This window comes from Nycticebus coucang, chromosome 10 (genome assembly GCF_027406575.1).
Source record: "Nycticebus coucang isolate mNycCou1 chromosome 10, mNycCou1.pri, whole genome shotgun sequence".
Lineage (NCBI taxonomy): Eukaryota > Metazoa > Chordata > Mammalia > Primates > Lorisidae > Nycticebus > Nycticebus coucang.
This window is the reverse complement of record NC_069789.1, coordinates 35,807,807-35,826,212: the sequence shown is the minus strand read 5'-3', so window position 1 is coordinate 35,826,212 and position 18,406 is coordinate 35,807,807. Positions and strand designations below refer to the sequence as shown.

At 41.7% G+C, this 18,406-nt stretch overlaps 1 protein-coding gene across 9 annotated transcripts in view; it reads right to left on the bottom strand.

The window, feature by feature from the left end:
• Positions 1-18,406, bottom strand: part of NVL (nuclear VCP like) — a 202,827-nt gene that overhangs the window by 147,534 nt on the left and 36,887 nt on the right. For all 9 annotated transcript variants that reach the window (XR_008383046.1, XM_053605342.1, XM_053605345.1 and 6 more), the window contains 2 exons: positions 10,916-11,033; positions 1,527-1,671 (listed from right to left, as the gene is read on the bottom strand). Coding sequence is in view for 8 of the 9 variants with exons in the window: in XM_053605342.1 (XP_053461317.1) it covers positions 1,527-1,671; positions 10,916-11,033 (263 nt within the window). In the remaining variant the exon portion in view is untranslated. The remainder of the gene's footprint in view (positions 1-1,526; positions 1,672-10,915; positions 11,034-18,406) is intronic.

The window sequence follows — 18,406 nt, the reverse complement described above, 5'->3', positions numbered from 1 at the left end:
CTTTTTTTGTTTTTTTCCATTTTGAGACAGTCTCACTCGGTGGCTCAGGTTATAGTGCTGTGGTGTCAGCTTAGCTTACAGCAACTTCAAACTCCTAGGTTCAATTTTCCTGCCTCAGCCTCCAGAAAAGCTGGAACTCCAAGTGCCTGCCACAATCCCTAGCTAATTTTTCTATATTTAGTAGACACAAGAGTTTCACTCTTGCTTGGGCTGGTCTTGAACTCCAGAGTTCAAGTCATCCTCCTTCCCCCTCTGCCTCCCAGAGTGCTAGGATCATAGGCAGGAACCATGGCCCTCTTCACTATAATTTCAACAGAAGTATCCCTCATTGTCTTTTTTTTTTTTTGATATTTTATTTTTATTGTTTATTTATTTATTTATTTTTTATTATTATTATTATTTTTTGGCCAGGGCTGGGTTTGAACCCACCACCTCCGGCGTATGGGGCCGGCTCCTTACTTCTTTGAGCCACAGGCGCTGCCCAGTATCCCTCATTGTAAAGCCAATACTTACATGTAAGCTCCGAATCATCATTACTCTCATTTTCTCATCAACATTTCAACGTACTCATGTTTCTCTCATGCTAACAAACCAACCAAACAAACAAAAAAGCCCTTTTTGGCACCCTGTCATCTACCTCAGGTAGCTACCTCCTTTCTCCTCTTTCACAGCCAAACTTCCCTTAAACCAATTATGGACATTTGCTGTTCTTGTTCCTTTACTTTCCACTTATTGCACTACCATCCCATCCTGGACTTTATCCATACCATTTTTTTTGGGGGGGGGGGGGTTGGAGTCTCTCTTTATTACCCTCAGTAGAGTGCCATGGCAATACAGCTCACGGTGACCTCAAACTCTTAAGCTCAAGTGATTCTCTTACCTCAGCCTCCTAAGTAGCTGGGACTACAGTTGCCCGCCACAACGCCCGGCTATTTTTTTAGAGACAGGGTCTTGTTCTTGCTCAGGTTGGTCTCAAACTCATGAGCTCAGGCAATCTACCCTCCTCAACCTCCCAAATGCTAGGATTACAGGTCTAACCACTGTGCCAGGCCGACTTTATCTGTATCATTCCATTCAAAGGTCACTAATGACCTCTAGTTGGCAAATTCAAAAAATAATTTCTGGCTGGGTGCAATAGGTCATGGGACCTGTGCTCTTAGGCAGGTTTGTGCAAATAGGTTAAATTGCAAAACTCAGATTTAAACTACCTGTGGACCAGAGGGTACTGTGCCATTCTATGGCTCTTTTATAAGGTGTCCCTAAGCTAGTTAGACAAATAAAAAACACAGCCATTTTGGATAGATGAATGGGAATACCTAAGTCCATAATCACTTCTGAAAAAACGTGAAAGAATTATCCTGAATTTTTATCTTAATGTGGGCTTTTGCCTTTCTAAATCAATTTCACTAGTACAAAAAGAAAGACAGAGGAAAAATAAAAGTTACAAGGTATTTCTCTCCCCTTACTTTCAAAGTATTCAGTTCAGAAGACTTAGTGGCATATAAACGTTATTCATAAAAATATACCTTTCCCTGGATGCTTCATCTGGGATACCTAGGCATATTTCTCGGTCGAACCTTCCTGCCCGTCGCAAAGCAGGATCTAACGAGTCTGGTCGATTAGTAGCTCCAATAACTAGGACCCGAGCTGTAGCAGCCACATTATTCAGATCTGGTAAGGACCAGACAGAGAAAGAGTGATGAATAGGACACTTAACATCAAGGACAATAATGATTAGAAAGTATTACATATTTTGACAGCAACATATACATATCTAAACCTGACTATTACATGTTAAATACGTAAAAAATGTGAGGAAGATAAAATATAAACTTTGTCCTAGCAGTTAACAATCTTTTGAGAAAACATTAAATGTGTAAATAGGAAAATAGGACATATGACAAATTCTGTGAAGTGTAATAATAGATATAAACAAAGTACCATGGCAATACAAAAGAAGATACAATAAATTTCAACTGCAGGATAAAGAAGGATTCGTGGAGGTGGTAACATCTGAAGAAAAGCTTTGAAGGGTACATATAATTTTAATAATCAGAGACAAAGGTTAATGAAATTCTACGTAGAAGAAATAGAATAAATAAAAGCACAGAGGTTAGAACATGGACCCACATTTAGGCAAGGGGAGCAGTACAACAACAGGAAGTCTGGGGAAGAATGAGTATTTTATGTCTCAGAATAAAATGACAAAAATAATTTGAGAAGAATAATACAAAATAGTCTTCAGCTGTCTAGGGAAAGATTTTTAGGAATAAATAGAATACAAGGTTCAAAGTTTATCTTTGGTAAATATTATTTGTCTCAAAGGAACCAGGACTGAACAGCAGGGAGTCTGAGGTCACAGTCCGTCACATGTAACAGGATGGTAGTAAGATGCTAATTAAGTCATGAGGAGTCTGTACAATAGATTCTTTAGCCAGCAGGAAGCCATGAAAGGTTTTTCTCAGAATATGTGTATAAGCCTCCAAACATGGTAGGAAATTTTTTGATAAAAATAAAACAGAAGAATAAGCAACCTGCAACTCAGCACCACAAGGAACACAAAATATGTATTAACGCAAATCTTCTTGTGTATTCAAAACATGTGCTCTTTCAAAGTAGGTATGATATGGCCAACAATCATGTCCACATAAGACAATCAACTTAAGGCCGGGTGCGATGGCTCACGCTTGTGATCCCAGCACTCTGGGAGGCTGAGGTGGGTGGACGGAGCTCAAAAGTTCAAGACGAGCCTGAGCAAGTGAGACCCCAATAGCCACGCGTGTGGTGTGCGCCCGTAGTCCCAGTTACTACCTAAGCTGAGGCAAGAGAATTGCTTGAGCCCAGGAATTTGAGGTTGCTTTGAGCTATGATACCATAGCACTCTACCAAGGGCGACAAAGTGACGTTCTGTCTAAAAAAAAAAAAAAGACAATGAACTTAATTGATAAACATGTGTTCTAACTGTTCCACTAACCAATTGTTCCCCAACGTCTCTCCCTCTCCTCAGTCCTTCCTATTTCCCAAGGAAAATAAAATAAAAATAAAATTTATTTTCCCAAGGAAAATAAAATAAAAATAAAATAAAATTTTTACAACAATTTGAAATTAGGCTAATTAATAACCCTACAATGGCCTATGTTCAAGTGAAAGTCTTTCACTTTAAATCAAAAGCTAGAAAGGATTAAGCTTAGGGAGGAAGTCATGTTGAAAGCTGAGCAAGGCCAAGGTGAGGTGCTCTGTGCTAGACAGTGAAGTTGTGAATGCAAAGAAAAAAATTCTTGAAGGAAATTAGAAGTGCTACTTCAGTAAACAAATGATGAAAAAGAGAGACAGCCTTATTGCTGATAGGGAGAAAGTAACAGTGGTCTGGATAGAAGATCAAACTAACCAGATTCCCTTAAGCCAAAGCCTGATCCAGAGTAGGCTTTAACTCTCTTCAATTCTATTCAGGCTGAGAGAGGTAAGCGAGGAAGCTTCAGAAAACAAGATGGAAACAGCAGAGGCTGGCACATGAATTTCAAGGAAAGAAGTCATTTTCATAAAATAAAAGTGCAAGGTAAAGCAACAAGTGCTAATATAGAAGCTGCATAAAGTTATCCACAAGATACAGCTAATTATCATTGAGGAAGGTGTTTAATACCAGCATTAAACAACAGATTCTCAATGTACACACACAGCCTTCTATTGGAAGAAGATGCCTTCTAGGACTTTCATAACTAGAGAGAAGTCAATGCCTGGCTGGAAAACTTCACAGGGCAGGCTGACTCTCTTTGGGGGATCTAATATAGCTGATGACTATTAAGTTGAAGCCAATGCTCATTTACCACTGTGAAATTGCTAGGGCCCTTAAGAATTATACTAAATCTAGGCTTGGTGCCTGTGGCTCAAGCAGCTAAGGCGCCAGCTACATACACCTGAGCTGGCAGGTTCAAATCCAACCTAGGCTTGCCAAACAACAATGACAGCTGCAACCAAAAAATAGCTGGGTATTGTGACAGGCGTCCCTAGTCCCAGCTACTTGGGAGGTGGAGGCAGGAGAATTGCTTGAGCCCAGGAGTTGGTGCTGTGAGCTGTGATGCCATGGCACTCTACCCGGGCGACAGCTTGAGGCTCTCTCTCAAAAAAAAAAAAAAAAAAAAAAAAAAAGAATTATGCTAAATCTACTCTGCTTGTGCTGTATAAATAGAACAACAAAGTTTGGACAACAGAACATCTGTCGTCTAAACATGGTTTACTGTTTTAAGCCCACTGTTGAGAACTACTGCTCAGGAATAAAAAAAAGAAATTCCTTTCAAAACATTATTGCTCATGATGATACACCCAGTCACTCAAGAGACATGACAGAGGTGTACAAGGAGATGAGTTTTGTTTTCATGCCTGTAGCATAATATGCATTCTGTAGTCCACAGATCAAGGCATAATTCTAACTTTCAAATCTTATTATTTAAGAAACACATTTCAGGGTGGCGCCTGTGGCTCAGTCGGCAGGGCGCCAGCCCCATACGCGGAGGGTGGCGAGTTCAAACCCGGCCCCGGCCAAACTGCAACCAAAAAATAGCCGGGCGTTGTGGCGGGCGCCTGTAGTCCCAGCTACTTGGGAGGCTGAGGCAAGAGAATCGCTTAAGCCCAGGAGTTGGAGGTTGCTGTGAGCTGTGTGAGGCCACGGCACTCTACTGAGGGCCATAAAGTGAAACTCTGTCTCTACAAAAAAAAAAAAAAAAGAAACACATTTCATAACACTATAGCTGCCATAGACAGTGATTCCTCTGATAGATCTGGGCAAAGTAAATTAAAAATCTTCTGGAGGCTCAGCGCTTGTGGCTCAAGTGGCTAAGGCGCCAGCCACATACACTTGAGCTGGCAGGTTCGAATCCAGCCCAGCCCGCCAAACAACGACGACTGCAACCAAAAAAAAAAAAGGGCCTTGTGGCAAGCGCCTGTGGTGCCAGCTACTTGGGAGGCGGAGGCAGGAGACTTGCTTGAGCCCAGGAGTTGGAGGTTGCTGTGAGCTGTGATGCCACAGCACTCTACCCAGGGCAACGGCTTGAGGCTCTGTCTCGAAAAAAAAAAATCTTCCGGAAAGGATCTGACATTCTAGAAACTATTATATTAAGAATATTTCGGGCGGCGCCTGTGGCTCAACGGGTAGGGCGCCGGTCCCATATGCCGGAGGTGGCGGGTTCAAGCCCAGCCCCGGCCAAAAAAAAAAAAAAAAAAAAGAATATTTGTGGGGTGGCGCCTGTGACTCAAGGAGTAGGGTGCCAGCCCCATATACCAGAGTGGCGGGTTCAAACCTGGCCCCAGCCAAAATCTGAAAAAGAATATTTGTGATGGCTCAGCACCTGTAGCTCAAACGGCTAAGGCACCAGCCACATACACCAAAGCTAGCAGAATCCAGCCTAGGCCTGCCAAACAACAATGACAACTACAACCAAAAACTAGCTAGGTGTTATGGCAGGCGCCTGTAGTCCCAGCTACTTGGGAGGCTGAGGTAAGAGAATCACTTAAGCCCAGGAATTGGAAGTTGCTGTGGGCTGTGATGCCATGGCACTCTACCCAGGACAATAGCTTGAGGCTCTGTCTCTAAAAAAAAGAATATTTGTGGTTCACGGAAGTAAGTCAAAATACCAGCCTTAACAGAAATTTAGAAGAAGTTGATTTAAACTCTTACAGATAACTTCAGTGGAGGAAGTGTTTGCAGATGTAGTGGAAACAGCATGAGAACTAGGCAGAATAAAAAGTGGAGCCTAAAGATCTGACTGAATTACTGTAATCTCATGAGAAAATTGAACGATGAGGAGTTGCTTCCTACGGATGAACAAAGAAAAGAGGTTTCTTTTTTTTTTTTTTTTAATAGAGACAGAGTCTCACTTTATGGCCCTCGGTAGAGTGTCGTAGCCTCACACAGCTCACAGCAACCTCCAACTCCTGGGCTTAAACGATTCTCTTGCCTCAGCTTCCCGAGTAGCTGGGACTACAGGCACCCGCCACAACACCCAGCTATTTTTTTTTTTTGGTTGCAGTTCGGCCAGGGCCGGGTTTGAACCCGCCACCCTTGGTATATGGGGCCGGCGCCTTACCGACTGAGCCACAGGCACCGCCCAGAAAGAGGTTTCTTGAGATGGAAACTACTCCTGTTAAAGATGCTATGAACATTGATGAAACAACAAAGAATTTAGAACCATACATAAACTGAGTTGATAAAGCAGTAGCAGAGCTTAGAGTGGTTCTCAACCTTCCTAATGCTGCAATCCTTTAATACAGTTCCTGTGGGTCTCGACCCACAAGTTGAGAACCGCTAGTTTAGAGAACTGATTCCAATTTTGAAAGAAGTTCTGGGCAGTGCCTGTCGCTCAGCGGGTGGGGCGCCGGTCCCATATGCCGGAGGTGGCGGGTTCAAACCCAGCCCCGGCCAAAAAAAAAAAAAAAGAAAGAAATTCTACTGTGGGCAAAATGCTAACACACAGCATGGCATGTTACAAATTTTTCGTGAAAGAAAGAGTCAATCATTGTGGCAAACATCATTGTTGTTTTATTTTAAGAAATTGACACAGCCACCCCAATATTCAGTAAGCACCATGCTCATCAGTCAGCAGCCATTAAACTGAGGCAATACTCACCACTGGTAAAAAGATGACTGGCTGAAGGCTCAGATGATTGTTAACATTTTTTAACAAAAAAAAGTATTTTTTTTTCTGAGACAGAGTTTTACTATTTTGCCCTTGATAGAGTGCTGTGACATCACAGCTCACAGCAACCTTAAACTCTTGGGCTTAAGAGATTCTCTTGCCTCAGCCTCCCAAGTAGCTGGGACTACAGGCGTTTGCAATAACGCCCAGCTATTTTTGTTGCAGTTGTCATTGTTTAGCTGGCTTCACTCTCCCAAGTAGCTGAGACTACAGGCACCTGCCACAATGCCTGGCTAGTTTTTGGTTGCAGCCATCATTGTTGTTTGGCAGGCCTGGGCTGAATTCGAACCTGCCTGCTCAGGTGTATATGGCTGGCACCTTAGCCGCTTGAGCCACATGTGCAAGCCGGCTTTTCTTTTGTTGTTGTTTGTTTGTTTTTGTTTTCTTTTGTTTTGTTTTCATTGAGGAATTTTATTTTTTCAGTATGTATTACATCCCTAGAAAAAGAATCGCAGGATTTTCCCTCTTGTGTGTTTTCTTTTTGCTTCTTCGTGGTCCATGATGCCAGTTGAAGCTGTCAGTACAGTGAAACCAAACCGGCAGGATGGGAGCAGACAATTCTGCCATCTTTCTAGAGTTGCACAGCAAACCTGGGGCTGATCGCTCCACACTCGTTTAACCTGTCTGTGAGGTTCTCAACAATTTTCCCAGCTCTGCGATCATCGAGGATTTCAAATTCACCAATGTAACCAGGCTTCATCATCACAGCAGACAATGGGGTGGCGCCTGTGGATCAAAGGAGTAGGGCGCCAGCCCCATATGCCGGAGGTGGCGGATTCAAGCCCAGCCCTGGCCAAAAAAGCAACCTCCAAGTCTTGGGCTTAAGCAATTCTCTTGCCTCAGCTTCCCGAGTAACTGGGCCTACTACAGGCACCAGCCACAACACCCGGCTATTTTTTTTTTTGTAGAGACAGAGTCTCATTGTACCACCCTCGGGTACAGTGCCGTGGCATCACACAGCTCACAGCAACCTCTAACTCTTGGGCTTACGCGATTCTCTTGCCTCAGCCTCCCAAGCTCTGGGACTACAGGCGCCCGCCACAATGCCCGGCTATTTTTTGTTGCAGTTTGGCCAGGGCCTTGTTTGAACCCGCCACCCTTGGTATATGGGGCCAGCGCCCCACTCACTGAGCCACAGGCGCCACCCTACAGTTGTTGCTGTTTAGCTGGCCCCAGGCCAGGTTCGAACCTGCCACCCTCTGTTACAGGCGCCGCCCATAATTTTTTTTTTTTTTTTAGAGACAGAGTCTCACTTTCTGGCCCTCGGTAGAGTGCCGTGGCCTCACACAGCTCACAGGAACCTCCAACTCCTGGGCTTAAGTGATTCTCTTGCCTCAGCCTCCCGAGTAGCTGGGACTACAGGCACCGGCCACAATGCCCGGCTATTTTTTTTTTTTTTTGTAGAGACAGAGTCTCACTTTATGGCCCTCAGTAGAGTACCGTGGCATCACACAGCTCACAGCAACCTCCAACTCCTGGGCTTAAGCGATTCTCTTGCCTCAGCCTCCCAAGTAGCTGGGACTACAGGCGCCCGCCACAATGCCCAGCTATTTTTTTGATTGCAGTTCAGCCGGGGCCGGGTTTGACCCCGCCAGCCTCGGTATATGGGGCCGGCGCCCTACTCACTGAGCCACAGGTGCCGCCCGCCTGGCTATTTTTTGGTTGCAGTTTGGCCAGGGCCGGGTTTGAACCTGCCACCCTTGGTATATGGTGCCGGTGCCTTACTGACTGAGCCACAGGCACCGCCCAACACCCGGCTATTTTTGGTTGTTGTCTGGTGGACCCGGGCTGGATTCGAACCCGCCAGGTCCGATCCATGTGGCTGGCACCCTAGCCGCTGAGTTACAGGCACCGAGCCTGTTGATGCTCTTAAAGAGCATTCATGTCTACCGTTACGGTGGCACGCACAGAAAGACAGGGGGAAAGAGGCCAGGCAGGACTGCTATTTTGCCCTCTGCCCTAGACAGACAGAGGGCCTGGAGTTTCCTAGCTTTTTTTATTTTTGAGACAGAAAATGTGTGCCATGGCGTCACAGCTCACAGCAATCTCAAACCCCAGGGCTCAAGTGATTCTCCTGTCTCAGCCTCTAGAGTAGCTGGGACTACAGGCGCCCTCCATAATGTCCAAGTATTTTTAAAGATGGGGTTTGACTTTGGCTCAGGTTGGTCTTGAACTCCTAAGCTCAAGTGATCCACCTGCCTCAGCCTCCCACAGTGCTCATGTTACAGGGGTGAGCTACCTTGTCTGGTCTTAATTAAGGACTTTTTAAAGACATAATGCTATCCCATGCTCAACAGACTACAGTAGAGTATAAACATACTTGTATATGTATTTTATGTATATTTTTTGAAAACCAAAAAACTTGATGTGCTTTGTTGCAGTATCTGCTTTAATTGCTTTGGCCTAGCACCAAACCCATGTTATCTCTAAGGTGTGCCTATATTTATCCTAGAAAAATACATGTGTACCCAAAAGGCCTATTTAAGGATAATCCCTGAAACTTGCTACAAAACAAAAATTAAAATCAATTTAATTAACATGGTAATCCTTAAATACAATATAGTAAATCTATCCTAAAGAATACTATGTGGCAATTAAAAAGAGGTAAATATAGGGCGGCACCTGTGTCTCAAAGGAGTAGGGCGCCAGCCCCATATGCCAGAGGAGGTGGGTTCAAACCCAGCCCCAGCCAAAAACTGCAAAGAAAAAAAAAATGGTAAATATAAATGCATTAAAATGGCAACACTTGCAGGACATATTATTTTTATTTATTTATTTATTTATTTATTTATTTGAGACAGAGTCTCACTTTATCACCCTCAGTAGAGTGCTGTGACGTCACAGCCCACAGCAATTTCCAACTCCTGGGCTTAGGCGATTCTCTTGCTTTAGCCTTCCGAGTAGCTGGGACTATAGGCGCCCGCTACAACGCCTGGCTATTTTTTGTTGCAGTTTGCCTGGGGCTGGGTTTGAACCCGCCACCCTCAGTATATGGAACCAGCACCCTACCCACTGAGCCACAGGTGCCGCCCTCCAGGACATATCATTAAAGTAGAAATACAAAGTTGTAGGGAGGCTGAGGTAAGAGTCACCTAAACCCAGGAGTTGGAGGTTGCCGTGAGCTGTGTGACATCACGGCACTCTACTGAGGGTGATAAGTGAGACTCTGTCTCTACAAAAAAAAAAAGAAATACAAAGTTGAAGAATAATGTGTATGGTACAATCTTAGTATTGTAAAAAGCAAACTAATGTTAGCATATGTGTATATGTGCAAATACATTAAAAATAACTATAAGATACAGTCTAGAGCCGAGCATGGCAGCTCACACCTGTAATCCCACTACTCTGAGAGTCGAAGCGGGTAGATTGCCCTGAGCTCACAAGTTTGAGACCAGCCTGAGCAAGAGCAAGAGCAAGACCCCATCTCTAAAAATAGGCGGGCGTTGTGGCGGGCGCCTGTAATCCCAGCTACTTGGGAGGCTGAGGCAAGAGAATCACTTAAGCCCAAGAGTTGGAGGTTGCTGGGAGCTATGATGCCACGGCACTCTACCGAGGGTGACGTAGTAACACTGTCTCAAAACAACAACACAAGAAATATAGTTGGCTCAGTGCCTGTGGCTCAAGAGGCTAAGGCGCCAGCCACATACACCTGAGCTGGCAGGTTTGAATCCAGCTGGGGCCCGCCAAAAAACAATGATGGCTGCAACCCAAAAATAGCCTGGCATTGTGGTGGGTGCCTATGGTCCCAGCTACTTGGGAGGTAGAGGCAGGAGAATTGCTTGAGCCCAGGAGTTAAAGGTTGCTGTGAGCTGTGATGCTATAGTACTCTACCCAGGGCGACGGCTTGAGGCTCTGTTTCGAAAAACAAACAAATAAACGAAAAGATATAGTCTAAAAATTAAATTAATGGCATTATCATTAATGAAAAAGAAGACAAGCTAGACATGGTGGCATTTCCCTGTAATACTAGCTACTCAGGAGGATTAGGTGGGAGGATTAGTGGTGCCTAGGAGTTCAAGGCTATCATGTATAAAAATCACATCTAAGAATAGGCATTGTATTCTAACCTGGGCAACACAGCAAGACCCAGTTTCTAAAAAATAAAAAAGACTTCCTTTTTTACATTGTTTGATATTTACATTGTTTGACTCTTTTATATCTTTATGTATTAATTATACCATTTTAAAAAAGTATTATTTAAAAGGAATACGTTATTTTAAACCGACCATCCATGCAGGTTAGGAGTTGGGCTACAATTCTTCGTTCCATATCTTTTGAAGCAACTTCTCTTTTGGGGGTAATAGCATCAATTTCATCGATGAAAATGATACATGGTGCATTTGACTAGAAATGAAAATATAAGACAACCATAAATACATCCCCTACCTTGAAGTACAGTTAAGAATATACATTTTTTAAAAAATCTTAAAGTTCAATGATTGTTCACCAAAAGAATAACCCTAATGGACACAGTGCACAGTGTTTTACTTCTGAGAACCAAGATGTCTAAAGAACAGTAAGAGACTAAAGATAAGGTAACACATTTATACTCTTTTCATCAATTCCTGTTTTATGATAAATCCAATGAAATTCTTTTGTAATTAAAGGTATATGCTATGCTATGAAATATAAGCAATAAGCATATAAACTTTATTTATTTATTTATTGAGACAGAGTATCACTCAGTCACTCTGGGGTTGAATGCCAGTGGTGTTATATAGCCTCTCAAGTAGCTGGGACTACAGGCGCCCGCCACAACGCCCAGCTATTTTTTTGATTGCAGGAGGACAACAAAATGAAACTACATCTGAAATAAATAAATAAAGTGGTAAATTGTATATATATTTTACCACAAATTTTTTTGAAAAGCTTCTGATGTTTCTCAAATTCCTTTTTAGCAAATTCTAGAGAAAAGCTTAGAGACTTTATTTTGATAGCTTACTCAAAATTTCTAGTAAGCTTGAATTTTCTAATTTAAAGTATATATGCTGGCTGGGTATGATGGCTCACACCTGTAATCTTAGCACTCTGGGAGGCTGAGACAGGTGGATGGATTGCTTGATTTCAGGAGTTCGAGACCAGCCTGAGCAACAGTGAGACCCCATCTCTAAAAATAGCCATGTGTTGTGGCGGGTGCTATAGTCCCAGCTACTTGGGAGGCGGAGGGAAGAGAACTGCTTAAGCCCAAGAGTTTGAGGTTGCTGTGAGTTATGACACCATTAGCATTCTACCGAGGGCCACATAGTGAGACTCTGTCTCAAAAAAAAAGTTTTGTGGCATTAAGTACATTCACACTGATACGTAACCATTCATCCCCAGAACATTTTCATCTTCCATAATGAAACCATCCAAGTCATAAAGACTATATTAAATAAGGAAAGATGATAAAGTTCTAATAAATAGGTGTGTTTAATTATCATCTCCACTATTTTTATTTTAGAAATAAACTAGATAGGGGCCCAGATACAATGGCTCATGCCATAATCTTAGCACTTTAGGAGGCCAAGGCAGGAGGATTGTGTGAGGGCAGGAATTTGAGACCAGTTTGGGAAACAGTAACACCTATGCCTATAAAAAATTTTTAAAAATTAGAGGGACCCTGGCTACCCTGGACAGCGCATCGCCGGCCGCCCGGGTCGCCGCGGATCATGGAGCATCTAAAGGCCTTTGATGACGAAATCAATGTTTTCTTGGACAATATGTTTGGACCTCGAGATTTTGACACAAAGGCTTAGAAAAGTTACATAATTTGCCTGAGAATAGACTGTGATTGAATAACAGGGTATTTTTAAAATTAACTTAAACATCGAGGCGGAGCAAGATGGCAGCCGAGTAACAGCTTCCTTGCATCTGGGCACCGTGAGTCTGGGGAGATAGGACTCCAGGCATCTCTGGCTGGTGGGAACTGCCTATCATCACTCCTATGAAGATACAGGGAGTCAGCGAGAGACTTCTGGACCCCAAGAGGAGGACTAAAACAGTGGAAAACCGATCCCTTTTTCTTTCTCAATTTTCCTAGTTTAATTATAATTTCCCATTGCTGCCTTTTTTAATAACTTCAACTTCATTTTTGCTAGTGTTTCTACCGATATAATTTGGTTTTTCACCCAATTTTATCCCCGTAAAGTTTTCTGTTTGCTTCTTTTGGTTTGATTTATAGCATTTTTGTCTTTCCTCTCTACTTGGTGGAGGTAGGGTACTGTGTCTGATCAGGTTAGCAAAGAGCTCCTGACCTCAAGGGAACCACGCAACTGGGCACCCCCAGAAGGTGGGGTTTTTTAAGGTTGTGTCAAAGTACCCTACTGTACACCTATATTGCCCTGTCTCCCTCTTTCTGTGCCTCTCTTCTTTTTGTCAATATTCCTTATACCCACCCCCTCTCCTTTCTCTATCTTTCTTTTTTTCTTATCACTCGGTCCTCCTTTCTTTCATCCCCTTTTTTTGCTCTTCAACCTTCTCACCCTTCTGGTCCTGTAACCCTTAGTCCACAGGCACAAGAACTTAAAGAGCAAGAGGAAGTGAAAGGAAAATTAGGGCAAGGAAACAGATAAAAGAAATCACTCATGAGGAAGAATCAGCAGAAAACTCCAGGCAACATGAAGAACCAGTCTAGAACAACCCCACCAAGGGACCATGACGTAGCTACTGCAGATGATTCCACCAGTATAGAAATGTTAGGAATGACAGAAAGGGAATTTAGAATACACATGTTGAAAACAATGAAAGAAATGATGGAAACAATGAAGGAAATTGCTAATAAAGTGGAAAATAACCAAAAGGAAATCCAAAAACAGAATCAAATAAGAGATGAACGATATGAAGAATATAAAAAGGATATAGCAGACCTGAAGGAACTGAAACAGTCAATTAGGGAACTTAAAGATACAATGGAAAGTATCAGCAACAGGTTAGACCATGCAGAAGAAAGAATTTCAGAGGTAGAAGACAAAGTTCTTGAGATAACTCAGACAGTAAAAGAGGCAGAAAAGAAGAGAGAGAAAGCAGAACGTTCACTGTCAGAATTATGGGACTTTATGAAGCGTTCCAACATACGAGTTATAGGAATTCCAGAAGGGGAAGAAGAATGCCCCAGAGGAATGGAAGCCATACTAGAGAATATTATAAAAGAAAATTTCCCAAACATCACCAAAGAGTCTGACACACTGCTTTCAGAGGGATATCGGACCCCAGGTCGCCTCAACTCTAACCGAGCTTCTCCAAGACACATTGTGATGAACCTGTCCAAAGTCAAGACAAAAGAAAAGATTCTTCAAGCTGCCAGGAGTAAGCGCCAGTTGACCTACAGGGGCAAATCCATCAGAGTTACTGCAGACTTCTCTAATGAAACTTTCCAAGCAAGAAGACAATGGTCATCTACATTTAATCTACTTAAACAGAACAATTTTCAGCCCAGAATTCTGTACCCTGCTAAGCTAAGCTTCAAAATTGACAGAGAAATCAAATCATTTACGGATATACAAACATTGAGGAAATTCGCCACAACAAGACCAGCTCTACAGGAAATACTTCAACCTGTTCTGCACACTGACCACCACAATGGATCCGCAGCAAAGTAAGAAATCAGAAATCAAAGGACAGAACCTAACCTCCACACTGATGCAAAAGATAAAACTAAGCAATGGACTCTCACCAAATAAGACGAATAGAATACTACCACACTTATCAATTATCTCCATAAATGTTAATGGCTTGAATTCCCCACTGAAGAGACATAGATTGGCTGACTGGATTAAAAAACACAAGCCATCCATTTGCTGTCTGCAAGAAACACACCTGGCTTCAAAAGACAAATTAAAGCTCCGAGTCAAGGGTTGGAAGACAATTTTTCAGGCAAATGGAATTCAGAAGAAAAGAGGAGTTGCAATCTTATTTTCAGATACATGTGGATTTAAAGCAACTAAAGTCAAAAAAGACAAAGATGGTCACTTTATATTGGTCAAGGGAAAACTACAACAAGAAGACATTTCCATTCTAAATATTTATGCACCCAATTTAAATGCTCCCAGATTCTTGAAGCAGACCTTACTCAGTCTGAGCAATATGATATCTGATAATACCATCATAACAGGGGACTTTAACACACCTCTTACAGAGCTGGACAGATCCTCTAAACAGAAATTAAACAAAGATGTAAGAGATTTAAATGAGACCCTAGAACAACTATGCTTGATAGATGCATATAGAACACTCCACCCCAAAAATAAAGAATATACATTCTTCTCATCACCCCATGGAACATTCTCCAAAATTGATCATATCCTGGGACACAAAACAAATATCAACAGAATCAAAAGAATTGAAATTTTACCTTGTATCTTTTCAGACCATAAGGCACTAAAGGTGGAACTCAACTCTAACAAAAATGCTCGACCCCACCCAAAGGCATGGAAATTAAACAATCTTCTGTTGAATAACAGATGGGTGAAGGAAGAAATAAAACAGGAAATCATTAACTTCCTTGAGCATAACAACAATGAAGACACAAGCTACCAAAACCTGTGGGATACTGCAAAAGCAGTTTTGAGAGGAAAATTCATCGCTTTAGATGCCTACATTCGAAAAACAGAAAGAGAGCACATCAACAATCTCACAAGAGATCTTATGGAATTGGAAAAAGAAGAACAATCGAAGCCTAAACTCAGTAGAATAAAAGAAATATCCAAAATCAAATCAGAGATCAATGAAATTGAAAACAAAAGAATCATTCAGAAAATTAATGAAACAAGGAGTTGGTTTTTTGAAAACATAAATAAAATAGATAAACCATTGGCCAGACTAACTAGAAATAGAAAAGTAAAATCTCTAATAACCTCAATCAGAAACGATAAAGGGGAAATAACAACTGATCCCACAGAGATACAAGAGATCATCTCTGAATACTACCAGAAACTCTATGCCCAGAAATTTGACAATGTGAAGGAAATGGATCAATATTTGGAATCACACCCTCGCCCTAGACTTAGCCAGGAAGAAACAGAGCTCCTAAACAGACCAATTTCAAGCACTGAGATCAGAGAAACAATAAAAAAGCTTCCAACTAAAAAATGCCCTGGTCCAGATGGCTTCACTCCAGAATTCTATCAAACCTTCAAGGAAGAGCTTATTCCTGTACTGCAGAAATTATTCCAAAAAACTGAGGAAGAAGGAATCTTCCCCAACACATTCTATGAAGCAAACATCACCCTGATACCAAAACCAGGAAAAGACCCAAACAAAAAGGAGAATTTCAGACCAATCTCACTCATGAACATAGACGCAAAAATTCTCAACAAAATCCTAGCCAATAGATTACAGCTTATCATCAAAAAAGTCATTCATCATGATCAAGTAGGCTTCATCCCAGGGATGCAAGGCTGGTTTAACATACGCAAGTCTATAAACGTTATCCACCATATTAACAGAGGCAAAAATAAAGATCACATGATCCTCTCAATAGATGAAGAAAAAGCATTTGATAAAATCCAGCATCCTTTTCTAATTAGAACTCTGAAGAGTATAGGCATAGGTGGCACATTTCTAAAACTGATTGAAGCTATCTATGACAAACCCACAGCCAAGATTTTACTGAATGGAGTAAAACTGAAAGCTTTTCCTCTTAGAACTGGAACCAGACAAGGTTGTCCTCTGTCACCTTTACTATTCAACGTAGTGCTGGAAGTTCTAGCCAATACAATTAGGCAAGACAAGGAAATAAAGGGAATCCAAATGGGAGCAGAGGAGGTCAAACTCTCCCTCTTTGCTGACGACATGATCTTATACTTAGAGAACCCCAAAGACTCAACCACAAGACTCCTAGAAGTCATCAAAAAATACAGTAATGTTTCAGGATATAAAATCAATGTCCACAAGTCAGTAGCCTTTGTATACACCAATAACAGTCAAGATGAGAAGCTAATTAAGGACACAACTCCCTTACCATAGTTTCAAAGAAAATGAAATACCTAGGAATATACCTAACGAAGGAGGTGAAGGACCTCTATAAAGAAAACTATGAAATCCTCAGAAAGGAAATAGCAGAGGATATTAACAAATGGAAGAACATACCATGCTCATGGATGGGAAGAATCAACATTGTTAAAATGTCTATACTTCCCAAAGCTATCTACCTATTCAATGCCATTCCTATCAAAGTACCTACATCGTACTTTCAAGATTTGGAAAAAATGATTCTGCGTTTTGTATGGAACCGGAAAAAACCCCGTATAGCTAAGGCAGTTCTTAGTAACAAAAATAAAGCTGGGGGCATCAGCATACCAGATTTTAGTCTGTACTACAAAGCCATAGTGCTCAAGACAGCATGGTACTGGCACAAAAACAGAGACATAGACACTTGGAATCGAATTGAACACCAAGAAATGAAACTAACATCTTACAACCACCTAATCTTTGATAAACCAAACAAGAACTTACCTTGGGGGAAAGACTCCCTATTCAATAAATGGTGTTGGGAGAACTGGATGTCTACATGTAAAAGACTGAAACTGGACCCACACCTTTCCCCACTCACAAAAATTGATTCAAGATGGATAAAGGACTTAAATTTAAGGCATGAAACAATAAAAATCCTCAAAGAAAGCATAGGAAAAACACTGGAAGATATTGGCCTGGGGGAAGACTTCATGAAGAAGACTGCCATGGCAATTGCAACAACAACAAAAATAAACAAATGGGACTTCATTAAACTGAAAAGCTTCTGTACAGCTAAGGACACAATAACCAAAGCAAAGAGACAACCTACACAATGGGAAAGGATATTTGCATATTTTCAGTCAGACAAAAGCTTGATAACTGGGATCTATAGAGAACTCAAATTAATCCACATGAAAAAAGCCAACAATCCCGTATATCAATGGGCAAGAGACATGAATAGAACTTTCTCTAAAGATGACAGACGAATGGCTAACAAACATATGAAAAAATGTTCATCATCTCTATATATTAGAGAAATGCAAATCAAAACAACCCTGAGATATCATCTAACCCCAGTGAGAATGGCCCACATCACAAAATCTCAAAACTGCAGATGCTGGCGTGGATGTGGAGAGAAGGGAACACTTTTACACTGCTGGTGGGACTGCAAACTAGTACAACCTTTCTGGAAGGAAGTATGGAGAAACCTCAAAGCACTCAACCTAGACCTCCCATTCGATCCTGCAATACCACTACTGGGCATCTACCCAGAAGGAAAAAAATCCTTTTATCATAAGGACACTTGTACTAGACTGTTTATTGCAGCTCAATTTACCATTGCCAAAATGTGGAAACAGCCTAAATGCCCACCAACCCAGGAATGGATTAACAAGCTGTGGTATATGTATACCATGGAATACTATTCAGCTATTAAAAAAAATGGAGACTTTACATCCTTCGTATTAACCTGGATGGAAGTGGAAGACATTATTCTTAGTAAAGCATCACAAGAATGGAGAAGCATGAATCCTATGTACTCAATCTTGATATGAGGACAATTAATGACAATTAAGTTTATGGGGGGGGAAGCAGAAAGAGGGATGGAAGGAGGAGGGTGGGGCCTTAGTGTGTGTCACACTTTATGGGGGCAAGACATGATTGCAAGAGGGACTTTACCTAACAATTGCAATCAGTGTAACTGGCTTATTGTACCCTCAATGAATCCCCAACAATAAAAAAAAAAAAAAAAAAAGATTTTTAAAAATTAGCCAGGCATCACGCAACAC